This window comes from Erythranthe guttata, chromosome 11 (genome assembly GCF_056151865.1).
Source record: "Erythranthe guttata isolate IM_541 chromosome 11, IM_541, whole genome shotgun sequence".
NCBI classification, from domain to species: Eukaryota; Viridiplantae; Streptophyta; class Magnoliopsida; order Lamiales; family Phrymaceae; genus Erythranthe; species Erythranthe guttata.
Window position 1 is genome coordinate 450,083 of NC_142543.1, and position 25,075 is coordinate 475,157.

Below are 25,075 nucleotides of genomic sequence, written 5' to 3' on the forward strand. Positions count from 1 at the left end.
GAATTACCTTAGGAGTTCTAATATGAATGAAACAGAGAGCCTTTTAAAATTATACAACTCCCAAGAGAAGCATATTCCATCCAGATACAATTCCTCGTGCAAATGTTGATTTTACCCGAAAAAATAAAAAAAAGTAATGCTCGATTCTCCAGCACACTCGAACTGCCTCGAATCTTTCACCAAATACTTTTTTCTCCATCTATCTACAAAGATTACATCTTGAATATACCACAAGTTCTTGATACACAGAGAAGGGAAGGATAAACAACATGTCCAATAAATTGCGAACAATCCCTATTGTCTATAGCTGAGAATGAACTCTAGCAAAATCCCTTTCGACTAAGTTTGAGTAATTTCTCGAAGCATCTCTACCACGGTTTTCATTTTGGGCCGTTTGGCCGGTGTGCTATCAGTGCACAGTAATGCTATCTTGAGTGCAGCAAGCATTTCTTTTCTCCAAGCAAAAGAAACAGTACTTAGCCTTGCATCAAGAATCTGCTCCGGTGTTTCTCCCCTCATCGGTGCAGTGTGCACCCATTTCACCAGATCAATCCCCTCCCCAAAAGCCTCATCTACCGGTAGTTGACTAGTCAAGATCTCCAACAAAACCACCCCATAGCTGTATACATTACCCGGTGCTGTAACTTGCATCGTGTATGCATATTCTGTTTAATAAAAAAAACAGAGATAAATTAAACAAAACTTATAAACTAATGAGGAATTTGTTCTTTTTTTTTAGGGAAATAAAATAATACCTGGAGGGATATAACCAAATGAGCCAGCAACAGCACTGATGCTAGCTGTACCTCTAGACGGATCAAGAAGCTTCGAAATCTCAACTTCTCCGACTAAAGGCTTAAAATCGGAATCCAAAACTACATTTCCTGATGAAATATCGAGGTGGATAATCGCCACACTATGGAGGAAAGCTAATCCTTCAGCCACTCCAACTGCAATCGCAAGTCTCGAAGGCCATTGATCTTGCTTCTTCGTAGAATCATCGTGAAGGAATCGAGACAAAGTCCCGTTGGGAAAATAATGATGTAATAACAACACAATGTCTTCGAACAAAACGAATCCTATTGGCCTCATCAAGTTCTCGTGACAGAGCTTACTCAGCTTTTCGACTTCTCGAATCATCTTGCTCCTGTGATTGAGTACAGTTTTATCCATTGATCTCAATTTTCGAACAGACAAAACCATACCCGAAGGCATATCTGCTTTGTATATAATACTAAATGTTCCGACACTTAGCTTATTCGATTCTTTCATGGTTGCTTTAGCCACAGCTTCGAAGTCTACAGCTTGGCTGAGGTTTTCGACAAACACGTTTCCCGCTAATATGACCGGGCTGTCACTGATGTCTTCTTTGTCACCAGCATCTTTTGCAGCTGCTTTTTCTTGCCTTTCCCTCATCATAAACAGCAAAACGACAACTGTCACAGACGCGAATACAGCCAATCCCGAACCGATGACAGCGAGTACAACCCTGTAAGAAACCTTGTGGTGGTAAGAATTCCCACCGGAATTACTAAATACACCGCAAGAAACGCTCAATGGCTCACCGCAGAGACCCTTGTTTCTAAGAAAGCTCGAGTTCGGGCTTTTCTGAAACGGGATAAAAGAGGGTATTGGCCCGTTGAAACGATTATTCGAGAAATCAACCTCGATCAAACTAAGCATCCCTTTTAGTGCAACTGGAATATTCCCGCTTAGCTGATTATTCGACACGTCTAAAGAGACAAGCTTGTCCAATTTCCCTAGCTCGTCGGGCAATAGTCCGTGGAGATTATTGGAGCTCAAATTCAGAGCAATCTGCAAGTTCTTGATATGACCGATTTCAGGAGGAATATTCCCGGTTAGATAGTTTCCATCGAGTTGCAATTCCAGCAGTTTCGTGCAGTTCCCAATCTCGTGCGGTATCTGCCCTCTTATTGCATTATGGCTCAACAGCAAGAACTGCAATCTTGAAGTATTGCATATACTCTGAGGAATAGTGCCGTTGAATCTATTATTACTTAAATCGAGCTTGCTAAGATTCTTTCCCTTGAGAATCGATGTGGGTATCTCTCCAAAAAGAATATTCCCTGAAACAATCAGCTCCTGCAGATTACTGAGCAAGCCAAACTCGAAAGGCACAGTTCCCGAAAACCCATTTGAAGCTAAGTTAAGGAGAGTGAGATTAGGACATTTCGAAAACTCCATCACAATCTCCCCCGAAAGATTGTTGTTGTTCGCTTCGAAGTAAGTGAGGCTACTAATATTACCAATTTCTTTAGGAATACCTCCAATCAAATTATTATTGCCAATCCTTATACTCGAAAGGGACTTGCATTTCCCGATCGATCGAGGAATATACCCCGTCAATCTATTCTGAGTCAGAACCAAACTTTCGAGTTTCTCCATAGCAAAAATGCTCTCGGGAATGGAACCCTCCAATTGATTTGAATGAAGGTTCAACAACTTAAGTTCAGTTAATGAACCTAGCTTATCGGGAATAAAACCGGTTAAATCGTTTTCGTAGGCAGTGAAAACTCTCAGATTGGTTAAATTCCCCACCCAAAGAGGGATTGAGCCATTCAATCTATTAGTAAATAGCTGCAAATCCTGCAAATTCTTGAACCCCTGATCAAGCTCATCGGGAATCACACCCATGAGAAAGTTATTGGAAAGATTCAATGCTCGGAGATTTTCGAGCTTTGAAAGCTCGACAGGAATCGAGCCACCGAAGTTGTTAAACGATAAATCAAGAAACTCAAGCTCGATTAAGCTTCCGAAAGCAGGAGGGATGATGCCATTGAAGTTGTTGAATGAAAGATCAAGAAACTTAAGTGATTTGAGCTGAGATATGAGAGTGATGTTGTTACCTTGTAGGGCATGGTTAGAAAGATCAAGACTCTCCACCATTGAATTGTTGGAGCTATTGCTGCTGCAAGAAACTCCAGGCCAAGTGCAATGATCTGAGGTGTTCACACTCCACGCAGATATTTTAAACTCTTCCCTAATTGCAATTAGTGTTTCTTGATCACTCAGTTCCTGAGTAATCACAAGTTGAGAACTCGAGAGCAGCCCAAAAAGGAAAATACTCAAGAAACTCAAAAATGGCATTTTTTTGGGTTGCCTTCAATTTGGGTAAAAAAATAAAATAAGATTCTGGAAATTAGAAATGGGTAGCTAAAAAACCAGGAAAAATGACGAAAACTCTGAAAAGGCAGCGCCTTTTTTCAGCTAACTTGAGGAGTAAAAATGCACTTTTTCTCAAGAAATTCTTGATCAATAATACAAACACAAAGCGAGCATAGAATCAGCTCAGATAAAAAAGAAGAAATGCAGCGAGGACTGGGATGCAATTTTCAAGAAATCTTTTGATCAAACTCAGATATCAAAAGAAACGCCCCCAAGAACTGAATAACAAGACTAGAAAAAAGCAGCAATCTTGGTATAAAAAAAAAGGAAGCAAAAGCTTAAAAAAAGGGAAGGAGTTGGAAAAAAAAAAATGGAGGTGATGAAAGAAGAATTGTACAATGTTTTTAGGAAACGGGTTTCACGGGTCAGGTGTTTTTCGTCACTCAGAGTAGAGAGAGAAAGAGAGGCTAGAGAGAGAGAGAGAGAGAGTGAAAGCCGCGAGATGTTATGTACAGAGAAAGCTTCACGAGAAATGAGCAGTTCTCAGGATTGATTGATGAGACAATGACACAATATTGTAGGCAAGGTACTTACTGTATATTTCTGTATGTATATTTAATTATTATTAATAATATATTAATATATGAATTTATGAAATCTAGACTATAGCTTTTCGATAATTTAATTTCAACTTTTGTATTGTTGTGGTGTACAGTTTTTTTTTCTTACACTGTATTTGACTGTTAGAAGAATATTAAAAAATATATTTGAGCATTTAAAAAATATACTATGTTTTCTGATTTGTTTTTTGATAACAAAACAGTGAAATAATTATTGGATATACTATTTCTTGATTATTTGTAAGTAAAAAAAAAATTATATGTTATATATTTGGCGTTAAAATTTAGTTTTTGAACATTTCCGCAATCGATACAATTTTCGGTGATTTTGATAACCTAATCAAAAACTAGTGAAACGAGATTTAGATAAAATTAAGTATTTACTAACTCAAAATAAACTTGTTATATACTGTACATTTGAGTGTTAAAAAGCATTTAAAAAGAGTTGAACATTTCTACGATTTTTGCCAAAAACTGTGAGCTATAGTATACATTTTTTTGTGATTTTGCTTGAATATTCATAGATTAGCGAATAATTTAAAATTTGACCAAAAAGTACGCTTTTAGCACATTTTTTATGAGGAAAAAAAACAATTGAAAGTTCCAAATAACAAATAAAATTAGACAATGATAATAAGCAATTAGGGACACCATTGGTCCATATGCCTTTGCTTTCTTTTGTTTTTCTTTCGTTTGTTCGTATATATATATATATATATATATATATATATATATATTTGTGGAGGTTTGATTATTGTAAACATATTAATGAGGAGGAATCAGGAACTAATGAGTGATTAAGGCGTGATTTATGCAGGAATCATGGATTTGGCGGGATAAAAACACTCTCCATAATGATTATGATGATGCCCTTATATATATATATATAACTTTTTTTATTACATATTCAAATGATCCAATCATTTCATCAGCCATTATATGCTGCTCTTTCCTCTTAAATTCACTTTAGCTTTGGTACTTTTTATAGAAAAAAATGCTTTTGTTATTTTTAATATAGCAACACATACCTTAAGCGATTTTTTTTTTGAACTTAAACAAAGTCTTTTTGTAAAGGGAGGTCATTTCTCTTTTTTTCGACTTCAAACGTTATTTTGACCATTTTTAACTCAGAATTTGGCAAATATTAAAATAAATAATTTGTAGTTCTTTGAGTTAACTTTCTAATCCAACTTGAATCGCCAAGATTGAATATCGTGTAACAAAGATATGCATGAATCAATGAACATTGTTCAATTTTTTATGTTTCGAGTTATCTAAAATTCAAAATATAATTCATTCAAGCATAACTATGTCACCCGACATCCAATTTAGCTGATTCAAGTTGGATTATAAAGCTATCTCAAAGAATTACAGTTTATGCGTTTTAAATTTTGCCAAAATCAGACTAGAAAATGGTCAAAACCACAATCACAATCACCAAGATATTCGTAAAATTGAAACGAACATTTTTTATCCGAACTAAACAATACATCATGTAAGGGCAAAATGTCAAAATCCAAAAGGAGGGGACACTGCCTAAAACACCACATGTGGTCGGGAAATTACTTTTTCTTCTTTTTTAACTTTAAATTTTTTTTGTTTCCTATTTAACAAATAGTGAAACAAGATAAGAAAATTTAGTTCCAACTTTCAAGAATCAAGAATATTAACTTAGATTTTTGGGGGTGGTCCTAAGTTTGAAATGCAGAAACACAAATAGGGATGGTTCGATTCCGAATAAAAGACAATTTGTCATCCCTAACTAAAGCCATTTTTCCCACCAATAGCATGTGCATGGTGTGGGCATCCACCTTTGGGTTATTGTCAAAAAGAAAAATAAAATAAAATAAATAAATAAAGGTAGAAAAAAGATAAAAAGAAAAAGTGTAATTCGATGTGAAATATATATGTATATGTATGTATATATAGTGATTGAGATAGGGGGCACCCCCTTTATTGGACATGCATCATGACCTTTGTATCATGCATTGTCTCTCTTGTCTACAGCATCTAGGGTCCCCCTCTTCTATGCTTATTCAGTACATATAGCCAACAATTATTTATATATATAGGATGGGGGTATTTGTACGAATTAATTTTAGGACTGCAATTTCAAGTATTTTGCTAAATAGAATGAAAATTGATGGGCAAGTCTTGCAACTTCCAACTTATATGGCCCAAGTCTAAGTCCACAATGTCTAAAAAGGAAAATAAAAACTAAAAAAAAGAAAAAGAAAAAGAAGGTTAAATAGCACTTAACCCCCTATGGTTTGAGTTTTGTTCACACGACCCCTTGTACTTTTGATATAAGCACATAACCCCTCTGTAGTTTGAACTTTATGCACATGACCCCCTTGTACTTTTAATATAAGCACATACACCCTCTATCGTGTATTTCACACGACAAATAATCATTCTCATTATGAAGGTTAAAATACAAGGGGGTCATGTGATATATTATTGAAAGTACAAGGGAGTCATATACGCAAATTTCAAAACACAGGGAATAAGTGCTATTTACCAAAAAATAAAAAGTTGGGTTACAAATAAACATTATTTTATGGGTAGGGCTTCATAAGTTGTTATGTGGCAGTCTGCGTAAACTTATTAGATTGGGGCTCAGTTAGCCCACAACAGTTCTAGTCCATTCTTTTGTTGAATTAAAGAAGCAGCCCAAATGATGAATAGTATAGCTCATAATATAGGGGAAAAAGAAAAAAACAAATATAATATATACACACACACAAACACAAAGTTTTTTGGAATCAATATTGCATGATAGCATGCTAATAATTCTGAATTTCTGATTAAAAGTTTTCAAAATATGTATACATTTTGGTTAATAAATAAATCATTTCTCTTTACTTCTAATGTGAGAAAATTATTTATATGTGATATAAAATAAACTAAGTTTGATGGGCATCTAGTACAGCAAAATTATCCAGGTACAATGAAAGACTGACTTAATTTAATTGATTTAATAATAGCAAACCTCGAATAACAGTTAACATTATTAACATACAAAATTAAAATAACTCATGAACAATTATTTTTTAAATAATTGCAGTCAGTTGGACGGTGGATTAATAACATTTGACTTTAATTTCGCCACACTTGTAAACAACATATTATTAATTATTTTGTCGAAAATTGAAAAGCATTAAGCTACGTAGCACCGACACAAAAACGGCGATAACAGAAAACAACATGTTCCAAAAATGGGGATACGGGAGTTTGGAGAAAATATATAAATATTAAATAGGGGTATATTCATAAATATGCTATATAAACCTACATAAGTTATTATTTATATATAAATTCATTTTATATATTTTCATACAAACATATTCAAAATAAATTTTAACATCAACTATCAATTTGCAATTGATGATTAGATCATGTAAATAATCAGGGAAGCAACAAAAACATTTGAAAATTTGTTATTCAAACATGTTCCTAACTTTTTAGAAATTGCAAAACAGCGACACGAAACGTGTCCGAAACACAGAAACATTTAGTAGTTGAAGTTTCCGCGCTACGTAACATTAAATACAGTATGCACTCAAATCCATGCAATACTTTGAAATATTTGTGTAATTTTCTGTGTCAAGAAACTTGTCTATGACTTGGCATAAAATGTTTTCCAGATTCTTAACAATATTAGAAGCTTCACTAAAATCAAGAATTCGAACTTTAAAATCAAACTCATGTGGAAATTTGTGCAGAAGTTAAAGCACTGATTTTCACCATAAAAAATAAAACTGGGACAGAGAAACACATCTCACGGCTAAATTTGTGGCCCTATAACATGGCCCCATGTTTCTTTAAGTATTGTTACCAACTTAAATAATCCTCCATCATTCTACATGATTTCTTTCATAAGCAGTTCTTCTATTATCTAACCTGATAAAACTCCATCTCCTATTTCTCGAAACTTTCTTCCTACGGTTCGATCAATGGCTTATTATCATCCCACCACTCTTTCGAACTTCCTATTACTAACATTCATCCTCTCCACTAGTCTAGCTTCTGCAGTAGTTCCTCCGATTCTTGATGGTAAGTTATCATTCCTATGTTGGAACAATGTCAATGCTATTCTATTAATGTTGGTATCTTAGTAAGATATGTTCTCTTCCCGTGTTATATATATAGGACTACTCGAAAACGGAAACTTTGAAGAAGGGCCAAAGAAGTCACACCTGAACAAAACGGTGATCATCGGAAAGCACTCCCTCCCGAAATGGGAAATCTCCGGCATAGTCGAGTACATCTCCGGCGGGCCACAGCCAGGGGGGTTCTACTTCCCGGTCCCACGTGGGGTCCACGCGGTCAGGCTCGGGAACGAGGCTTCGGTTTCTCAGTATGTAAAGAACTTGAAACCAGGCTCAATCTACAGCCTCACGTTCGGCGCGACGAGGACCTGCGCGCAGGACGAGGCGATTAGGGTTTCAGTGCATGGGATGTCGAGCGATCTGCCGATCCAGACTTTGTACAGTAGCGATGGAGGGGATACTTACGCGTGGAGCTTTAGGGCGGCTTCGAGTGTTGTTAAGGTGACGTTTCATAATCCTGGGATGCAGGAGGATCCGACTTGTGGGCCTCTCTTGGATGCCATTGCAATCAAGGAAATGCTCCCCCTGAAATTAACCAAAGGTGAAGTCTCAAAACTGAAAAATACTCTTGTATATAGACTGGATCTTAAGATGCAATAATACTAAAAACTATAAAAATTTTAACCATAACAATGAGCAGTAATAGAGCATTTAGATCTATATAAACCTTGTTATATAAACATGTTGGTTGGTTTATGAGGATTCCGTTCAGTAGCGAAGCCAGCATAAAGCTAAGTTTAGCTGCGTTTTGGTAGAAGGATTTGAAATGAGTCCACCCCTGACTCTATTGAAAGTTGTCACTTGTCAGGTTTTCAACAATATAACATTGTTTGTCCGCATGGTAACAATTTCAGGACAAAACACATATGTAAATCCGATGTTTTACACGCCTATATGTACTTACCTCCCATATACACGTTATAGTGCAACATTTTCCTTACCTGGTACAGAAAACAGAAACTCTGCTCAAGCTGTCTGAAAGATATATAGAAGTTGCATATTTCACAGTCCAAAAAATTTATCCTCCAATATTTTCTGAAAAATCAAGATCATGCAATTTGAAATACCAAGATCACTAACTATACTATACATTTCAAAATGATCATAAATTAAATTCCAGGGAATTTGCTGAAGAATGGAGGGTTCGAAGCGGGCCCACACGTGTTCAAGAACTTCTCCACGGGAATCCTAATCCTCCCAAAGCGTCAAGATTTATACTCACCGGTCCCAGGATGGATAATCGAGTCACTCAAACCGGTCAAATACATCGATTCTAAGCATTTCAACGTGCCTTTAGGTCTTGCAGCTATCGAGTTTGTGGGAGGGAGAGAAACAGCCATTGCACAAATCATTAGTACAGAGATCAATAAATGGTACAATCTGACATTCACCATTGGAGATGCTAAGAACGGCTGCAGCGGGACAATGGCTGTAGAAGCTTTCGCGGGGAGAAACAGTGTGAAAGTTGAGTTTACGTCGCATGGGAAGGGATGGTTCAAGAATGGGAGTCTTAAGTTTCAAGCAGTTTCAGAGAGGACTAGGATTACGTTCTACAGTCCGTTTTATCATACGAGGTTGCATGATTTCAGTCATATTTGTGGCCCTGTTTTAGACAATGTTAAGGTTGTTCCAGTTGCTAATTAATTTATTAGTGAGGAAATGAAAGTGTGTTTGTTTTTCTTCATACGAAATTGTTACAGGAAATGAAGATATTAGGTGGGGTTTTGGAATTCTATTGCAGACGAAATAATTATATGGACGTTCTTTCTGATTTAATTTTTTCTTTTCTGGGGGGAGCAAATAAATGTCTATATTCGTATAACATAAGTCCCACCAGAAGTTTGTGGGTTTTTTCCTTGTGTATTTATGTCTTGGAATTATTGAAAGAACAATAAAAAAGAAAGCGAAGAAATAGTGAAGTCGAACTATATACGGATCAAGATATTAGCTATACAACTTGTGAATACTTAAGAAAATCATTAACCATCAAGCATCGATAATTCTACTTTTAGTACCTTCTCTTATATCAAGCCATGAATAATTGATTATCATCACTTAATCAATTCTTATACATAACTATACCTTACGACCTTTATTCCTCTTTCCCTTCTTTACTTGACAGCTAGTTTATAGTTCGATATTTCATAAATGTTCGACTGCTTATTCAATGATAATCATCGATATTCTATTCACTCTTGAGTATGAGATTCGCAACTCACTCAAATATTACATATACTATACAATTGCATATTTCTTATCAAACAGAGCCTAAGTGTATCCTTGACCTATCTGTGAATTAAAATATATTTATTTAAATGTGAATAAAATTTAAAATCTGATATTCTAACACTCGATTCAAAGTTCTAATATAATCGAACTCCAGAGTGTGATGTCAAATGACTCGAGTTCTAATCTTCTTGCCGACGTTTTTTAGACTAAGCTTATCACAAATGGCTTATGCCTAGTGTGTTTACATCTCTCCTTTTCTTTGAAAGTTATTGCACAAAAGCGAAAGTTTAGCTAATGCACCTATATGATTGTTATCGTTTATCCGTAAAATATTAATCATACTCAAACCCCTTCAAAATTAAAATCCAATACTTCCTGGCAGAAGAAAACAATAAAAAGTAGTAAAAATAAACACGCAAAGAAGAGAGGGGAAGAAGGAAAATGAGACAAATACCTTATCTCGGTGCAGGAGCCTCGTCGGCAAAGGTTGGATCCGCCGTCTACATCTCGCCACCAGCTGCCACCTCCACATCCGCGGCGCTCGCCTGCGTCGGCACAGTGTGACGTCAGCAGCAACTGCCCTTTGTGGCCGTACTCCAGTTCCAAGCCTTAGTCCTCGTCATCCTCGTCTGCACATTGATCTGCGCCGTAGCGTTCAACGCCGTCATCCGCTACATGTGCGCACGGCGGCGGCAGCCGCGGACGCCGGCTAATCGGAAGGCGGATCTAGGCTGCGCCACCGCGGAGCAGGAACCGGAGATTCCGTTTTTTATTTGCTCCGAGGGGATGGAGCTGGCCGAGTGCCCTATCTGCTTGTCGGAGTTTGCGATCGGCGAGAGAATTAGGGTTCTCGAAAAGTGTAGCCATGGGTTTCATTTGCAGTGTATCCCCGCCATTAACATCAATACTATTTGTATCGGAAAACAACGAGCAGATTTTCTTCACTTAATTTTTTAGAAAATGTTTTGAGAAATTAATCATTATTAATATTTTTTTTTTTCTTTTGAGAAATCAATTTAAGTGGTACTGTATCCTTTTAAAATTATTTTTGTTCCATATTATCTGTCACTTTACATTTACAATACTGCATTAATTATGTAGTAATTATTAATTTTAACTTTATTAACTATCTCTAACACTCTTTCACATTAATTATTGGCAAGGACATTTTAGTATAAGAACATATATTTTTCTAAAAGTAAGCAACATTTATTGATATTCTTAATCCTTGTGCACAAGCTAAAAACGACAATTATAAAGGAACAGAGGAAGTAGAAATTATGCCCGCGTATTTTAAACTAAGAATATGTATATATTTTTATATTGTGTCGTATTTTATTTTCGATATTATAAAATAAAATTTAATTTCATATTTTAATAAATTATTCTAATTGAAATACATATAAGATTTCAATTTCAAATTGATTTAGTTTCCTATTTCAAATATTCAAAAAGGAAGGAAAAACCAAACATCACAATTACAACATCAACTATATAATTTTGTCAATTTTATAACAAATGGGAATGAAAAAGTATGAGTTTATTGCTATCAGTACCCACGTGTTATATCAAATTGTTAAAAAACCACCCCGATTTTTGTTTTCTTTTTAATTCGCAACTGAATTGTAACTAGTTTTTCACTTCCGGAAAATCCAATCCATTCCATTTTCAGTCTTAAAAAACGAACAAATATAATGTAGTTCAAAATTCTATTACAATCCTAACCCGAAGGCGAAAACAAAAGAAACACCCGTATTCATTCTTAAACAACAGCCCCCGAACTTAGAATCCTGGAAACGACGACGAAAACACTACTAATATAATCAACATCACTCGTTTCTTTCGCAATAGGAATAGACTTATTAGGTGCATTAGTAGCAAAAGTCCCGATGCATGCAGAAGAATCCCTCGAAACCGTATTTGCAGCGGCATTCACGCCACCAAATTGGCCCGTTTTCAGCTTATCTCTTGCTCCGTTTATTTCGACCAGCGCAGATCTGTAGTAGTTGACGCAAAGAGTATATACCGTTTTCAGATTCGGATCCTTTGTTTGGGTACGATAAGATTCGATCAAAGCACCTGTTAGTGTGAATTTCGCGGAGGTGGTTTCGATAACTATTCGGCCGATTTCTTGCAGATTTGCGTTTGCATGGGGAGTTAGAAGCTTGTAGCAGGAATCCGGGTTTTTCGTCTGCCTGCAGATGTTTTCGATAGGGTAACTTGTGGCTGGTATTGCAAATAATAAATTTGTGGAGAATAATATTATGAGGAAAATAATTAGTTGAGAAAGTGTAGATGATGATGCCATTTTTTATTTTTTATTTATTTTTTGCTTTCGATTTTTGGTTGCTTTATATAATGAATGAATGGTGGGGTGATGAATAAAGAAGAAAAAGAAATTAGATTTCGATTTGGATTTTTGGAAGGTTGAATTAATTAGATTGTTTTTACATGAATATAATAAATAAAGGGATTTTTGCAAAAACCACCCTTGTGTAATCTCGAATTGGCGAAAAAACCCTTGTGTTAAATAAATTGGCAAAAAACCCCCTATGAAAATTAGTCAAAGGCAGTAAGAACCTTGACAGCTTATCGTGTGTTATACGCGCGGATTTTGCGCCTGTGTGTGTATTTTTTACCTTAGAAAGACCAAAATATCCTTTCAATTATAAAATTCAGAAATTACAAATTCACCCCAGAAAAATTAAGCCCCAAATGAAGTTTTCTAAACTTTTCAATTAAGTCCTTAGCACTTCCAGAAAAGCCATCTTCTCCAAATTAACCCAATTTTTTTTCTTCAGGAGATGTAAATACTTGAACTCTGTAAAAACTATTTGCACATGGACAACTTCAAAACAAACGATAAAAACATAGAGTAGCCATGGAAACCAACCAAAAAACGGAAACTGAAAACTTGATCACAAAATTACTAAACAGAACCGCCACCACCGCAGGAAGAGTAGCCACAGTCACCACCGTAACCCCCTCCACCACGGCCGCCGCCATTACAACCTCCCTTCGACACCCATATCCACGCGCATCGTCGGAGACGATTTCAGTTACTCGTAAACGGTGGTTTTGCCTCGTGTGCGGCGGCGGATGTACCATTTCAAATTTTCAATAGAGAGTTGTTTGGTTTTAGGTTGGGGGGAGAGCAGGAGACGGTGTGGGTGGTGTGGGGGAGATGAATCTCTCTCCTTTTTCTTTTTTATTTATTTTCTTTTTTGGGATTTTATTTTCAATTTTTTTTGGTTGTGTTTTGTTTTATATTTAAGGAAGGGTAATTTTGTCATTTCGTCTAAGTCAACTGTAGAAACCAAAATAAGGGGCAGTATGCTTCGTAGAAAATAACATAGGGGGGTTCTTGCTAATTTATTTAATACGATGGTGTTTTTGGCAATTAGAAATTACACAGGGGGTTATGTGCAATTAGCTCAATAAATAAATATCGCGTAAACTATTAGAAAGTAAATCTCTCCGTTAGGATGTAAATCTTCATTAAGAATATTTATTTACCATTGTTAGTTTGTTTAGAATATTCTTTATTGTTTTATTTTTTTGTTCAATTCTTGGATTTTTTTTTATAATTTTTTTTTCTTGGATATTTTGTAAGCCATGGTTGATATAAAGAATTGTGGGATGGTGAATGCAGACGAACAATAAATTGGAGGTGTAAATAAATTTTTTAGCCATTTATTTTTAGTCTATGCATTTAAATAGAACCCGAAAGAAGCCTCGAAACAACAGCAAAGACATTACTAAGAAGATCAAGATCATTATTATCACTTGCAATAGGAATAGGCTGAGAGGGTACAATAGTAAATATCTGCTGGCATGAAGAAGCATCTCTCGAAACAGTACTCGCTGCACCATTCAAGTCATCATACTCGCCCGATTTTAGCTTATCTTTTCCTGCATTGAGGGCGCTCAATGCAGCACTGTAATAATTCGAACAAAGCATATAAACTATCTTTAGATTCGGATCTTCGGTTTTGGACAAAAGGGATTGAATCTTGGAGGCCGTTTTTGTGACGCTTGAAATCGTTGTATCTATCACTATTTGGTTAAGTTCTTGCAAACTTGCATTAGGATGAGGCCCTAAAAGTTTGAAGCAGAAAATTCGATTCTTGGCATGTCTGCAAATGTTTTGTAAAGGGTAGCTTGTACTTGGCAATGCAAATAACAGAGTGTATAAAAGGAGAAGAATAAACGAGGGGGGAGAAATCGAAGATGAGGCCATTCTTGTAATTTTATGGGTTCGTAGAAACTCAGTTGCTTTATAAGAGAAATGTTTGGTTTGGATGATTGAAAGCAGGGAAAAAGAAAAGGAAATTACACTTTAATGTGTCTTAAGAATTTTTTCTTTTAGTGACATGAGCTTTTATTGAAAATTGACTTAATTAGATTACATGACTCTTATCGAACTTAATCACTATCACCAAATTTAATCGAAACAAAACGCCGAGTCTCGCACATAATTCTGCTACTACACCATATCAGAATTTCAAGTCCACCGTTACGAGTAAAGAAAAATGTCCCGACTACAAATTATTTACTTCGATATATAACACCATCACAAGAATGATATACATGTATAACTATATATGGAAATATTCGTATTTTATGCACTAACCTTTTGGTAATAATAATCCGACCCAAGTGGTTCCCTTCTCCTTATCCTGGGACTGAACATATAACTCGGTACGTGTAAGTTAAGATGCTCTCTGCAAAATCAAAACAAGGCAAATCAAATCATTACTTATATCAGCTCACAAGTACTTCATAATATGAATATAGACTTCAGAGCCATATTACAATTTGCAGGTCTGTGTAATGTTCGTATCATGCTCGGTGAATCGAATTTATGGTTTAGCATTATTACCATGTAAATATAAGGATCGGTACGCCCTCCAGCACCGAATCTCTTCACCTCATGCGACTTTAGCAACCTGTCCATTACCAGGTTTTTTGTCAGTGTACTGTAATAGTACTCGGTGTAATATCTGAAGCAAGATTTTCATGTCCACAAGTTCTAGTATAGGCTCTTCGATTCAAACTTAGTATATAGTATATATTATATAGCTAGCTCCCACGGAAAAAAAAAAAAGAAGTTAATAAACATCTAAAGAATAAATACTGGCTCAATTTTTCTGTTAACGAAGTACCTTTCCTATTACAGAACATGCATGAATTTTAATATAGAATCTTGCAAACACCAGTACTTACATTCTCAAGGCTTTGCTAGTGGAAGGGCTGTCACCGAGCAAGTGACGAATCTTCACTTCGGAAGCGGTTCCATTAGATAGAATTTTGAGAATGGCTGTAGCTCTGTGGCCCATGTGACCAGGTATGGCTGCCTTACTCAGCTTATCTGCAGCACTGGTTTCACTGCTGTAGCTTTGGGCACTGGAGCTGCTGGACAAGCAAGACGAAGCCCCTGTGGTGGTTATTTCCGAAACACTGTCGGATGATGAAGATGATAGAGCGGAAGTAGTGGGTTCTGGCTTGCTGGTTTTCGGTTTCTTGCTACTCGATATCCAGATACTTTTCGAGCGTTTCTTTCGCACTATCTGAGAGTTTGAATAGTGATTTTGGAAAATAAATGAAGTCATTTCTTTGGAGATATATAGCATGAACGCGAGATATAAAACTGATACTAATTGTAAGTAAGATTGTTTAGTTGAATGTTGAGATTGCAATCAAATAGGGACAGGATGAATCGGTGTTCAAATTCAATGTGTAGTAAATAGTAAATGCAGGACAATACCTCTGCAATGTAATAAGTATTTTGTAAATGTAGATTACGGAATTTGTCAACATCAACACAGTAAAACTTTAGAAATAGGCCAGAGATTTTGTTATAGAAACATTGATTGTTCTACATACGAAGCAAGTTGAAACTTAAGCAGCAAAAACAAGCCAACTTAATCTGAAAATACTCAAATTGATCCCTCAGTCTATAGATTTCGTTCGAATAAAATATAACTCATAACTGAACGAAGTTTAAATGCAAAAATTTGGCATGATATGGACTTCAAATAACAGGCGATCTCAACAGCTCGAACGAGTCGAGTAAAATACACGGATATTGGAAAATTAGAATTTCAAAAATTTGAGAGACCAGTTCACCTGCGCTTAGATAATAACTTAGAAATACACCATGAGTTTAGACATAAATCTCAAACCACTGGTTCAACTGTTCTTCAATCATACTATAACAAACATGGATCCACAAATTCTCAGTAAATTCAAGTTGATTTAATCCACAGAGAACGAGAATAGCAGTTAAATCCGTCCATAGCTATACTATTAACTAAAGTAGAAAGAGGATCGGCCAATCACCTTAAATTCAAGCTCACACACACACACACACACACACACACACACACACACACACACACACACACACACACACACACACACACAGAGTACCACTTGAATCTCAATTACCATAGAAGACAAACAACAGTCACGTAAAATTTCACAGCATATGGTACAAAACCAAAATACGAAGAAGATGGTTCAAATCACAAAACAATTAGCAGATTCGGATTTAGAGACTCGATCATAATTCAGATCTATCTCTGCAAAATCCAAATAAAAAGAGATCGACGGATCACCTTGAGCTTCAGCTCGTGAAATTCAGGAACAAACGCGACCACCGTCAGCTGCTTAGCGCACGACGATTCATCATCAATAGTCACCTCCGCGATCGACGATCCGCCGCTCGATTTCGAAACGGAAAATCCAGAACTCTCGAGGCTTTCCGGACTGCAGCTATCATCGCTTCTCACTCTGGTGTACACAAAATGAAAAAGTAAATTTACGTAGTTCACGAAGAGAAATCAATTACAACTATACTGAAAAAAAACAGATAAATTATATAGCTGCGTTAGTGGTGAAACTCTTACTTGGAAGGAGAAGATGATAGGAGGAGCAGGGCGGAGGCGACGGTGCGTTCGAGGTTTGAAGGAAATGATGCCTCCACAGTTTTTGAAAACATTTTTTTTATTTGAAATTGGCGGGCTTGTTTCAGATTTGAAAAATTTCAGTCGAATTATGGTTCTTAATTCTTATGTATTAAGTATTAACGGTTTGTTCATCGTAGTTAGTTCTTCTCGTGTGGGCCCGCCCATGAATAATATGAAGCCCCTTTATTTTGGTACTTATTTTCTATTTTTCATTTGGGGTCTTAAGATATAAGTCCATGGTGACAAATTTTATTAGAACTAAATGACAAGTCTAACTAAAATTTGCTTCACATCCTTTATTAAATTCATTCCAAAAATGCCCCTTCACACACAAATTCGAAATTACACCAAATTGTAAATATACTATGATGAACTATGATACTATTTAACATTTTTAAGTGTCCATCTAACATTTTTTTTTACGTGGAACATGTTTTTTTTTTTCGTATTTTATCATTATATAAAAATCTATTTTTTCCCCTTTTATTCTACATAAAGTGAAAATTATGAACTTTTTTTAATTTTTTCGGTCGTACACATCTTCAGAAACCCATAGAAAACCGTAGTAATCCGTAGTCACCCATAGACATCTTGAAACCCTAAAACATCTTGAAACTCTAACTCGTTCTACAAACCCTAGCCGCCAGACCCATAGACACCCATAGACATCCAAATCGATTTTTTTTAAATTTTTCCCACCAAATCCTAGATCCGCTCCTCGATCCACCACCATCCACCATCCACCACCACCACCATCACCGAGCGCCGCCATCACGCCATCATCCATGCCCAACATCGTCGTCGCGCCTTCCATCATAGATCTGACCTTAAACCACCATAGCCGCCGTCTCCACCGCCATAACCACCGCCCCCTCAATAGTGGATTGGAGTGGTGGAGAACGAAAGAGATTGAGAGAGATAGCGATATTAAAAAATAGAGAGATAAAGATCGAGAGAGAGAGAGCGAGAGAAATAGACGAGACAAAGAGAGAGATATTGAGAGACGGAGAGAGCGAAAGATTGAGAGACGGAAGAAAAAAGAAAAATAAATCTGAGAGAAACGTGACTTTAGAATTTAGAATTTATGGATTTAGGTTAAGGGTAAATTATGGATAAAAGAAAAATTGAGGATGTGACTCATATTTATTTTTCTAAAAAAGATTTAGTTCATAAAAAAATATTAAGGTTGTATTCCACATCTAATAATGCTTCCAACTAGGGACCTCTAGCATATTACCCCTTTTCATTTTTGGCTGAATTTCATTTTGCACCCTTGAAATATAGTTTTGGCACTTTGCACCATCAAAAAAAAATTATAGCACTTTCAAACCCTCAATTTTTGCATATTTTAATTTTATAAATTATATATCGCCTCTGAAATTTCACAGGGTTAAAAACTTTGGGTTTATAGCATTCGGTACACTATTTTAACTAATTATTAAAATACTCTCCATGTTAATTTTATTAGCAAACAAAAACTCAATGATTCAATTTTTTTAGCAAACTATCATACAACAAGTTCATCGATGCTCCAAAACGAATATAAATCAAATCTTGCACTAATTGGCCAATGTTTTACAGCATATGTATAAAATATGAGACGAAGCTACAAAATCGAGCAATAAAATTTGCACAAACAAAGCAGTTCTATGAACATATTCCAAAATCGTTGTGCATTTCAAATCCTGTTCTAGACGTACAATGAGAAAGATACACCAAAGAAGTAAATCTACGAATTAATAGAGTTCCGTGAAACTTTTTCAGTCAACTTCCATATCAGAGATTGCTTCATGCAGAATCTTTTGAAGTTCTTTCACTCGTTGTCTCGTTAATGCTACACAATCCTGCACGCAGGGAACACATTTCTGATAAGTAGCTGCTCGTTAATATCATCTATTTTATATAGTTACATTTAATGATGTCAAGAAGTGAAAAAAAATAAAAAATTGGAGGTGAAATTACCTGGATAGCCGATGAATTTGTGAGACCTGGTCCACCTGGTTTATTAAGAGAGACAAGCTGAAAAGACGAATCGAGTACCACAGTCAGAAATGTTTCCATAATGGACTCTTCCTCGGAAGTTGGATCTGCCAGAATATACTTCTTGTGTAGCACGCATGTTAAGGAGAATGGTACACTTTTCAACTTGAGCTTTATCTTCTCTTTATTTACTGGCTCTTTTTCTTTCATCGCTCCACCATTGTTGTCCTCAGATATAATAACAATTCTACCGTCATCGTTCAGAGATACAATCGGAATTTGCACTGCGAAAAAATCAAACTTATGAGCTGTAGCTAATAACATCAAAGAATATGGTGAACTAAATATTTCACTTTGAACTGTTGTAGCATATGATAAACTTTTTCAGGTGTGAAAAAACTAAGTCTCCAACTTTGGTGAATCGAGAATTGAGATATAACGAACCACATTCAAAGGATCAAGCATCATTCAAAGAACCACATGCAAATCTTTTGGCCATAATAGTTCGAAAATTCAAAATCAAGACACTAAAACGAATAAAACGAGAAAATCCATTATACAACTTACAGTGCGAGAAGGCTGCCACTGCAGAAAGCAGTGCTGCGTCAAAAAGGGCACCATCAGCATCCAGACAGTATATGTCCTGCAAGAGTCATATATGTATTCTATAATGATTGGTCATGATAGTTGATTCATGCACTAGAGGCATCGATTCTAACTTATGTCCGTATGGACAAGTGGAATTTTGAATTTATTACCAGATATGCCATCCATGCAGCTTTACCACCGACTAAGCATAATTCTTTAAGATCAATCATGCCCGAGCTGCATGATGTGTAAACATGGAGTCAATATATTTTTTATAACCCTTTTGTTTTACTAACGATACCCCAGGTCCCCAACTGCAGTTCATCAGTTATTTAGTGCAGAGCATAAAAGAAGCTATTAATTATTATTTAAAAGAAAAAAATTATTGATATCAAAACAGTGTCGAATGATCCCTTGCCTCAAAATGGTGTCAGATAATTGCTTCGATATAACTGGAGCTACCTCTGCTGGCCTGCCAGGGCGAACCAGTGGAGAACATATCGGAGGCATGTGGAATTCAATGGCTGGAACAAACGAGTATCAATGAGAAGCACTAGAAGGGAGAAAAAAAAAACGAAAAAAAAATTGAAATGTAACAAAATAAATTTAACCTATGCATCCTTCATCAGGTGCCTCTGCAGTTGGAGTCATGACTTCCATTTTAATCGCAGCTAACATGGTCTGAGCACGATACAGAACTTCCAATTAGCGCATAAAGAGGACTTAAAATTAATTTCCAACGACAAATACAAACGCTTACAGTGGAACCTATCTTTGCCATCGCTGATCCATTAGCAGATGCAACAGCTCCTAGATTTCGAGAGGTTGGTTTTGTTAGAAAGTGTACGGCGTTCGGGTAATAGTACATGAACGAGAGGGCAATATGGTCAAAAGGGTATGAAGATAAATGACCGACTAACCGAGCATAAGTGTGGTGTCTCTAGCTCTTCCAAGGGGGCGGCCATCAGGCCTTAACGATTCAAGAAGGTGACGCTCGTGAAAGCGCAGAGGGAAAAGTCGTCTAAAAGCATCGACCTCCATTTCCGAAGACAAATCATTTGGTCCAGTTGTAACAGCCATTTTCTTGCAGTTTTATCCAGTCATATAAATTGCAACAATTCTGAGAAAACAACAGCAGATGAAGATGAAAACAGTTCATTATGCAACCATAAAAAACCCTTGAGTTCAGCTTTAAGAATCAGTGCAATCTAGTAAAATTTCAAACACTCACACCAAAGCAACAAATGGAAGAGAAATCAAAAGGCTCGAACACAGAAATATAGAATTACAGTCAGAAAGAAAGAGAACAAGAAATCTCAGTTCAGCTAGCATGCGAAATTTGATTAATCGGCATACTATTTATTCATAATAACCAAACGAAAGCAGACACAAAATGTATTGCAAAATTAAGGCTTTGGAAATAATATATACCTTTAAATTTCTGAAATAGACTTCACCTTTCACCACCTCGAGGTTGAAGAGAACGCGACGGCGGCTTACGGCGGAGGGAATGGCGTCGGAGGCGAAACCTATGTCGCTTCTATTTGGTGCCTGGAAAAAATCGGCCTGTTTCTACATATTGGGCTGACAGGAATCGGCTGTGTAATGGGCTTCCAATTTGGGCCCGACTACCCAATTAAAAAAAATAAGGCCCGTTAAGATTCACAAAACCCTCGGAAATTTCTCTGTTTGTTCTCAGGAAACGAGGGGTAATTGGCACTTTGCACCCTCCAAATACACCCATTTGGCACATTGCACCCTTAAATTGCAAATTTGGCACTTTCCACCCTCCAATTAGCATTTGCTTGGCAAAATGCACCCTCATTAACTTTCTAGCCTCCGATTGATCGAAAAACACATCTTTATCAATTTCTGGCATGCTTTTCTGTAGCTATTTTCTTTTTCAATGGCCAATCCCATATTTCCCACTTTACTTCAATGTCATACTATTATTTTTTTCTTTTGTATTCAATAGCTCTTTTGAGCACTCTCTTCTTCTCTCTTCTTATGAGTTTTAATCCATTTTCTTGGAATGAAGCAGCTGTAGATTTTCAAGAGTTTCTATTACAACCAAAAGAAAAAAGAAAAAAATTAGCATAAAATCAGAGACCCGGATATTGAAATTGATGTTTCTCATCTACAATTTCAAAATTGTGTAGTTGAACACAATATGCTTGTTTCTTCCTCATACTCTATGCTTGTTTCCCCTCCTCAAGTTCTTTACCTTCTCCTCTTTTAAATACGCCACCGCCACCGCCACCGTCACCGTCACCACCACCACCACCTCTACTGCTGAAGGCGTCTCCACTCTTCAAGTTCGGCACCTTCCAACTCCCTGGACAGAGATAACGATTGTAACAGTAGTCTTGGACCCAAATAACCTTTTGTGTTGACCCACAAAAAGAAATGACAAAATAGTGATCGAGGCTCCAGATTTCGACACCATTGTTTTTCATTTCCATCCAAATAGTTTTTCCAGCTAAATTTTCAACCGAAGGGGATAGAGGGTGCATTTTGCCAAGTAAATGTTAATTGGAGGGTGTAAAGTGCCAAATTTACAATTTAAGGGTGCAATGTGCCAAATGGGTGTATTTGGAGGGTGCAAAGTGCCAATTACCCGGAAACGAGTGAAGACTGAAGAGAGCGCGAAAAAATGTCGGGCAATGGCAAATCCGGTTGTTACATAGAAGAATATTCCGTCAACGGCAACTTCTTCACGACTGATTTGTTCGGAAAATTCTCGGTTCTTCGTTACTTTGAATTCCATGATTTCGCCTCCCCGGTAGTGTTTTTGTTGCATTCTCCGGTGGTTCTTCATCTAGGTATCGTGCAGTATACATTTCTGCTTTTGGTGTTTTCTTCCTTGCTTAAATCTGAATTCCTGGTGTCGTGGTCCCAATTTCAGATTCGTCTGCAACCAAACCCTAGTTTCTGCAATTCAGATCAGCTCGCAGAGCAAGCGTTCCATATTGATAATAGCGATCCAGCTAAACCCTCGTTTCGAGAAGAAATTGAAGGAAATTATTAGTAGAAAACATGAATAGGTAATTTTTCAGTGTGAATTTTGATTCATTACCAGGCAAAACGATGATGAATTATGCATTCCACCAACGAGGCAACGATAATACCGAATTCATCTAATAATTAGTAAATTTACAAGCAGCATGGAGGTGAATTATCCTTCGGGGAGATGCAAAACGAATCACAGAAGAATTTCGATGCGAGTAGAGAAACCGAATTGCCACCATACGGTATGATGATTCAGGGAAGACGTGTTTGTGCAAAACTCTTACGAGAAATGACGCTACTAAAACGAGTGCTTTCGCTCGTGTTTGTGCAAAAGGTTTGGCTCTAAATCACTTGCTTAACTTTAACTAAACACCAGATGAGGGAAACAGTTTAATTACTATTCAATGTGCCTATATTTGTATCTCTTATGCAGATTCAGATTGCTTTTCGAAATGGATATACCAAGATTCTTCAACGAACGTACACATCACGGATATCGTATCATGTGCTGAAACTGAAACAACATTCAAGGTTAGTTCTCCACACGCCCAAACAAACAGCCGATAATTACTTAATCACTTATAAAAATTATGTTCTATTCCTGCGTTAAGTATATCGAAAACAGAGGAAAGCTTGGCATTAAAACAAACAATATATATTTACCGAGCTGTATTAATGGGAAATGCTGGTAGCTTGCAGGTTCATTCTTTTCCCCAAGTTGCAATTCAAGTTTGTTTGGATTTGATTTTGGGGCTTTATTTTCACCCAAACCTGATTTTAATTAAATAATCACGTGCCGATTTTCTTCCCTATTTGCAAACGAATGATCCTTCGTGTTTGATAAATTATCATGTTCAATACCTTTGCTAGTTTTCTTTCTCTGATATGGTGGTGATTGATTATTGCAATTAAAAGTTCATTTACTGAAACTCGAGGGTGGCGGTGGGGGTGGGGCTCGGGCCGGGGTGATCCTTATTCATATCTTTGCTTTATCCCATGATAAGTATGCTCTTCATTAGCCTCGATTTTCTATTTAGTAGTTCAGCCTTTTTTATCAATCATCATTTGTCAATTAATATATATGCCAACCGTTAACTAGATTGCTTCATCAGCATCGGGGGAGCCAAACCGAACATACTGCAATTCTTGAAAATTAATAAATTTATATACGAAATATTAGGTTTTTAAGAATTGTTTTGGGGGGTGGGGTGGTGGGGGTGCCCGTCCCCACCCCCCAAGCCAGCATGCAATTACTATAAGTAGGTGAAGGACCAGAGCCATAGGGCATCTCGTCGGGGACCTCAAGTTCTCTATCGTTCTATGTACGATGTTATCTAATTAAATCCCACTTGGTATAAATTTCATATTTATGCTTGTTTTTACGTTAATTAATTGTTGCTAACTGCGCTGTTAACTCTAGATCTCTCTTGTGCCTATATGTATAGGCTCTACAATGCATATATTAACTATGATTGTCTTTAATTGTTGCGAGAATCTGTTGGAGCTATGAACTGGCTACTTTTTGCAGCAGTACGTACTGTGATATACTAGCGAGCACCCGAAAAGGGAGACGAAAACATGGGTTGTTTGCAATGGGAACTTTTATTATGACTTAAAAGGAGAACTTTATTTAAAAGTCTTGCACTGGTAAAAGAGATTTGAGTGAGGGCCTTGTTTTGCTGTTATTGTTATGTGAATAGTGGGATAACATGGGCTTAAAGTAGACCGGAAATCGTACGGTTCAGATTTGAAATTTAGTATCGACGTTTAAAAATTTCGAAGTTAAAGACTTGTTCGGAATCGAAGATGTTCTGATGGGATGCGGTGAGATTCGGAATTCTATTTCTTTATTATCAACCTATAGCATAATTTGGTAGCTTCAGTTATTATCAAATTACAAATTCAAGAATTGGAATGAAAATTGCAAAATTCAAGAATTGGATTGGAAATTATAATCTCAAAATCGGGTTTCTTTTTTTTCAGATTGCAATTGGAAAAAGAAAGAAAAGCTATAAATGTTACAGGTGGTATGGGCCACAATGTAGAAGCCGGCAGACCAAAAGGCACATGCTATCTGATCATTAACAGTCATTTTAGATAAAAAGCAAAAACTATTAAATAAATATTAATGTTTTTAATTATTGACCCAAATAAAATGATGGAAGGGAAGACAATAAATAAGTGTAAATTTGATTAAATGATCTAGTATGAGTGATGCATGCAATCGACTTAAATTGTATATTTCGTATATATTATAACTTGCAAATCATACGAGAGATGTAAATCACACTAACGGTTGTTGACAATGGGTCTCGAACTTGGATCAATTGACAGAAGCTCATCTGGTACGGAACGCCCAACTGTATTTGAAGTTAAGAAAACAGTGACCAAACAGTCTTAAATTAGAAGCCAATTTACGTATTTATTAGAAAATGAAAAT

At 36.4% G+C, this 25,075-nt stretch overlaps 6 protein-coding genes and 1 long non-coding RNA gene across 9 annotated transcripts; 2 read left to right on the forward strand and 5 right to left on the reverse strand.

Moving 5' to 3' along the window:
• Nucleotides 1–23: 23 nt before the first annotated feature.
• On the reverse strand, nucleotides 24–3,734 carry LOC105976566 (Leucine-rich repeat protein kinase family protein). The gene is made up of 2 exons (XM_013001803.2): nucleotides 756–3,734; nucleotides 24–665 (listed from the first exon to the last, which is right to left on the reverse strand). The coding sequence occupies exons 1-2, from the start codon at nucleotides 3,106–3,108 to the stop codon at nucleotides 340–342; spliced, it is 2,679 nt and encodes an 892-aa protein (XP_012857257.1). The 5' UTR covers nucleotides 3,109–3,734; the 3' UTR covers nucleotides 24–339.
• Nucleotides 3,735–7,419: 3,685 nt separating this feature from the next.
• LOC105976726 (uncharacterized) lies at nucleotides 7,420–10,970 on the reverse strand. 2 transcript variants are annotated; one of them, XR_016034242.1, is made up of 4 exons: nucleotides 10,542–10,970; nucleotides 8,264–8,383; nucleotides 7,946–8,166; nucleotides 7,420–7,816 (listed from the first exon to the last, which is right to left on the reverse strand). It is a non-coding gene; the product is annotated as an uncharacterized LOC105976726 (long non-coding RNA). The 2 variants fall into 2 exon arrangements; XR_001174494.2 differs by lacking the exon at nucleotides 10,542–10,970 and adding an exon at nucleotides 8,526–8,654.
• Nucleotides 7,667–9,634, forward strand: LOC105976725 (imidazolonepropionase (Protein of unknown function, DUF642)). The gene is made up of 3 exons (XM_013001987.2): nucleotides 7,667–7,802; nucleotides 7,899–8,399; nucleotides 8,979–9,634. Exons 1-3 carry the CDS (start codon nucleotides 7,703–7,705, stop codon nucleotides 9,500–9,502), a joined length of 1,125 nt encoding a protein of 374 aa, XP_012857441.1. The 5' UTR covers nucleotides 7,667–7,702; the 3' UTR covers nucleotides 9,503–9,634.
• Nucleotides 10,971–13,689: 2,719 nt separating the features above from the next.
• On the reverse strand, nucleotides 13,690–14,466 carry LOC105976502 (pectinesterase inhibitor). The gene has a single exon (XM_013001738.2). The coding sequence runs from the start codon at nucleotides 14,325–14,327 to the stop codon at nucleotides 13,800–13,802; it is 528 nt and encodes a 175-aa protein (XP_012857192.2). The 5' UTR covers nucleotides 14,328–14,466; the 3' UTR covers nucleotides 13,690–13,799.
• An 89-nt stretch (nucleotides 14,467–14,555) lies between these two features.
• On the reverse strand, nucleotides 14,556–17,151 carry LOC105976702 (uncharacterized). The gene is made up of 5 exons (XM_013001964.2): nucleotides 16,999–17,151; nucleotides 16,708–16,882; nucleotides 15,314–15,657; nucleotides 14,970–15,036; nucleotides 14,556–14,811 (listed from the first exon to the last, which is right to left on the reverse strand). Exons 1-5 carry the CDS (start codon nucleotides 17,088–17,090, stop codon nucleotides 14,800–14,802), a joined length of 690 nt encoding a protein of 229 aa, XP_012857418.2. The 5' UTR covers nucleotides 17,091–17,151; the 3' UTR covers nucleotides 14,556–14,799.
• A 1,446-nt stretch (nucleotides 17,152–18,597) lies between these two features.
• On the reverse strand, nucleotides 18,598–21,184 carry LOC105976701 (3'-5'-exoribonuclease family protein). Of its 2 annotated transcripts, none has more exons than XM_088825366.1 (9): nucleotides 21,057–21,184; nucleotides 20,547–20,722; nucleotides 20,387–20,436; nucleotides 20,238–20,307; nucleotides 20,045–20,150; nucleotides 19,797–19,863; nucleotides 19,606–19,681; nucleotides 19,021–19,322; nucleotides 18,598–18,902 (listed from the first exon to the last, which is right to left on the reverse strand). In XM_088825366.1, exons 2-9 carry the CDS (start codon nucleotides 20,704–20,706, stop codon nucleotides 18,819–18,821), a joined length of 915 nt encoding a protein of 304 aa, XP_088681492.1. In that variant the 5' UTR covers nucleotides 20,707–20,722; nucleotides 21,057–21,184; the 3' UTR covers nucleotides 18,598–18,818. The 2 variants fall into 2 exon arrangements, with proteins under 2 accessions (XP_088681492.1, XP_012857415.2); XM_013001961.2 differs by having other exon boundaries at nucleotides 20,547–20,746; nucleotides 21,058–21,178.
• A 1,061-nt stretch (nucleotides 21,185–22,245) lies between these two features.
• LOC105976703 (uncharacterized) lies at nucleotides 22,246–24,859 on the forward strand. The gene is made up of 5 exons (XM_088825367.1): nucleotides 22,246–22,448; nucleotides 22,532–22,623; nucleotides 22,706–22,969; nucleotides 23,069–23,166; nucleotides 24,619–24,859. The coding sequence occupies exons 3-5, from the start codon at nucleotides 22,817–22,819 to the stop codon at nucleotides 24,734–24,736; spliced, it is 369 nt and encodes a 122-aa protein (XP_088681493.1). The 5' UTR covers nucleotides 22,246–22,448; nucleotides 22,532–22,623; nucleotides 22,706–22,816; the 3' UTR covers nucleotides 24,737–24,859.
• The last annotated feature ends 216 nt before the right edge of the window (nucleotides 24,860–25,075 follow it).

Bases quoted from the DNA above. Each gene is read 5' to 3' on its own strand.
- LOC105976725 (XM_013001987.2), top strand. From the start codon at position 7,703: ATGGCTTATTATCATCCCACCACTCTTTCGAACTTCCTATTACTAACA. The intron at 7,803-7,898 runs GTAAGTTATCAT...TTATATATATAG, and splicing joins AGTTCCTCCGATTCTTGATG to GACTACTCGAAAACGGAAAC. The intron at 8,400-8,978 runs GTGAAGTCTCAA...ATTAAATTCCAG, and splicing joins CCCCCTGAAATTAACCAAAG to GGAATTTGCTGAAGAATGGA.
- LOC105976701 (XM_088825366.1), bottom strand. From the start codon at position 20,706: ATGGCTGTTACAACTGGACCAAATGATTTGTCTTCGGAAATGGAGGTC. The intron at 20,308-20,386 runs GTAAGCGTTTGT...TATCGTGCTCAG, and splicing joins TGGCAAAGATAGGTTCCACT to ACCATGTTAGCTGCGATTAA. The intron at 19,682-19,796 runs GTAATAAATTCA...TGACTCTTGCAG, and splicing joins CTGCATGGATGGCATATCTG to GACATATACTGTCTGGATGC.
- LOC105976566 (XM_013001803.2), bottom strand. From the start codon at position 3,108: ATGCCATTTTTGAGTTTCTTGAGTATTTTCCTTTTTGGGCTGCTCTCG. The intron at 666-755 runs GTATTATTTTAT...TTTATTAAACAG, and splicing joins ATTTGGTTATATCCCTCCAG to AATATGCATACACGATGCAA.
- LOC105976502 (XM_013001738.2), bottom strand. From the start codon at position 14,327: ATGGCCTCATCTTCGATTTCTCCCCCCTCGTTTATTCTTCTCCTTTTA.
- LOC105976702 (XM_013001964.2), bottom strand. From the start codon at position 17,090: ATGTTTTCAAAAACTGTGGAGGCATCATTTCCTTCAAACCTCGAACGC. The intron at 15,658-16,707 runs GTGATCCGTCGA...TCAAACTCTCAG, and splicing joins TTCACGAGCTGAAGCTCAAG to ATAGTGCGAAAGAAACGCTC. The intron at 15,037-15,313 runs GTAAGTACTGGT...GGTAATGGACAG, and splicing joins ACTAGCAAAGCCTTGAGAAT to GTTGCTAAAGTCGCATGAGG.
- LOC105976703 (XM_088825367.1), top strand. From the start codon at position 22,817: ATGCAAAACGAATCACAGAAGAATTTCGATGCGAGTAGAGAAACCGAA. The intron at 22,970-23,068 runs GTTTGGCTCTAA...TCTCTTATGCAG, and splicing joins CGCTCGTGTTTGTGCAAAAG to ATTCAGATTGCTTTTCGAAA. The intron at 23,167-24,618 runs GTTAGTTCTCCA...CTTTTTTTTCAG, and splicing joins AAACTGAAACAACATTCAAG to ATTGCAATTGGAAAAAGAAA.